This window comes from Spinacia oleracea, chromosome 3, assembly GCF_020520425.1.
Source record: "Spinacia oleracea cultivar Varoflay chromosome 3, BTI_SOV_V1, whole genome shotgun sequence".
NCBI classification, from domain to species: domain Eukaryota; kingdom Viridiplantae; phylum Streptophyta; class Magnoliopsida; order Caryophyllales; family Amaranthaceae; genus Spinacia; species Spinacia oleracea.
The window spans coordinates 47,833,576-47,834,913 of NC_079489.1; the positions used below are offsets into that span (position 1 = coordinate 47,833,576).

At 44.5% G+C, this 1,338-nt stretch overlaps 1 protein-coding gene across 1 annotated transcript; it reads left to right on the forward strand.

The window, feature by feature from the left end:
- Positions 1-966, forward strand: LOC130469676 (uncharacterized). Its single transcript, XM_056839093.1, has 2 exons — positions 1-315; positions 412-966. Exons 1-2 carry the CDS (start codon positions 1-3, stop codon positions 964-966), a joined length of 870 nt encoding a protein of 289 aa, XP_056695071.1.
- The last annotated feature ends 372 nt before the right edge of the window (positions 967-1,338 follow it).

Below are 1,338 nucleotides of genomic sequence, written 5' to 3' on the forward strand. Positions count from 1 at the left end.
ATGGGAAGGATCAAGGGGGAGTCATTGAGTCTAGTGACAAATGATGTGGTAGAAGAGGAGCCTCCCATCAATGATGTAGGTGAAACTACTATACCAAAGGAGGCAACTCTCCTACCTCTCCCCACTCCTAAACTTCCCTATCCCCAAAGATTCATAAGGCACAAGTTGGACGTGCAATTCTCAAAATTCCTTGATGTTCTTCAAAATTTTCACATCACCCTCCCCTTTACTAAAGCATTGAAACAAATGCCTACCTACTCAAGATTTCTCAAGGAAATCTTGAGTGGGAAGCGGGATTGCGACGTAAAGGAGACGGTGAACCTAACCGAGAATTGTAGTGCTATCATTCTCAACCAAATGCCACCCAAACTCAAGGACCCGGGTAGTTTTTCTATCCCTTGTGCTATTAAGGAGCTTGAAATAAGCAATGCCTTGTGTGATTTGGGTTCTAGCGTTAGTCTAATTCCTTACTCGGTGTTCGCCAAGCTTGAAGTTGGTTATCTTATCCCAACTAACATCACCTTGCAACTTGCCGACCGTTCAGTCAAGTACCCTATTGGCAAGGTTGAGGATGTACCCTTGAGGGTTGGTGGATTAGTGATCCCCATCGACTTTGTAGTCCTAGACATAGATGAGGACGTGCATGTCCCTATTATTCTAGGCCGCCCATTCTTGGCTATGGCGGGGGCAATTATTGATGTTAAGCAAGGGAACATTACCTTGAAAGTTGGGAAGGATAGCTTATTTTTTGACTTGAACAAAGCCATGCGTTATCCTAGTTCCGCTAACGATAAATTTCTCTTTGTTGACTCTTTAGATCCCATTGTGAATGACATGCACGAGCACTTGCTCACCACTAATGATCCACTTGAGCTTGTTCTTTTGAATAGACATGGTTTAGGTACTTTAGGGGTCGAAGTGGCTAACTACAAGGAGATCTTGGATGCCCCACCACCTTGCGCTTAACCCGAGCAATGCATGCTTGTGTTGGATGGGAAAGAAGCTTTGGATGCAACCGAAATTGGTAAGGAAGCTCCCAAGGTAGAGCTAAAACCTCTACCTTCGAGCTTGAGGTACGCATTTCTCGGACCCAACTCTTCTTACCCCGTGATTATCAATTCCTCTTTAGATGACGAGCAAGTGCTCAAGCTCACTCATGTCTTGAAACGTCATCAAAGGGCTTTGGGCTACACTATTGGAGATTTGAAAGGTGTTAGCCCAACCCTTTGCATGCATCATATAGAGCTTGAGGATAACGCCGTACCACATCGTGAGAGGCAAAGAAAACTTAATCCACCTATGGGAGAGGTGGTTAAGAAGGAAATAATGAAGCTTTTG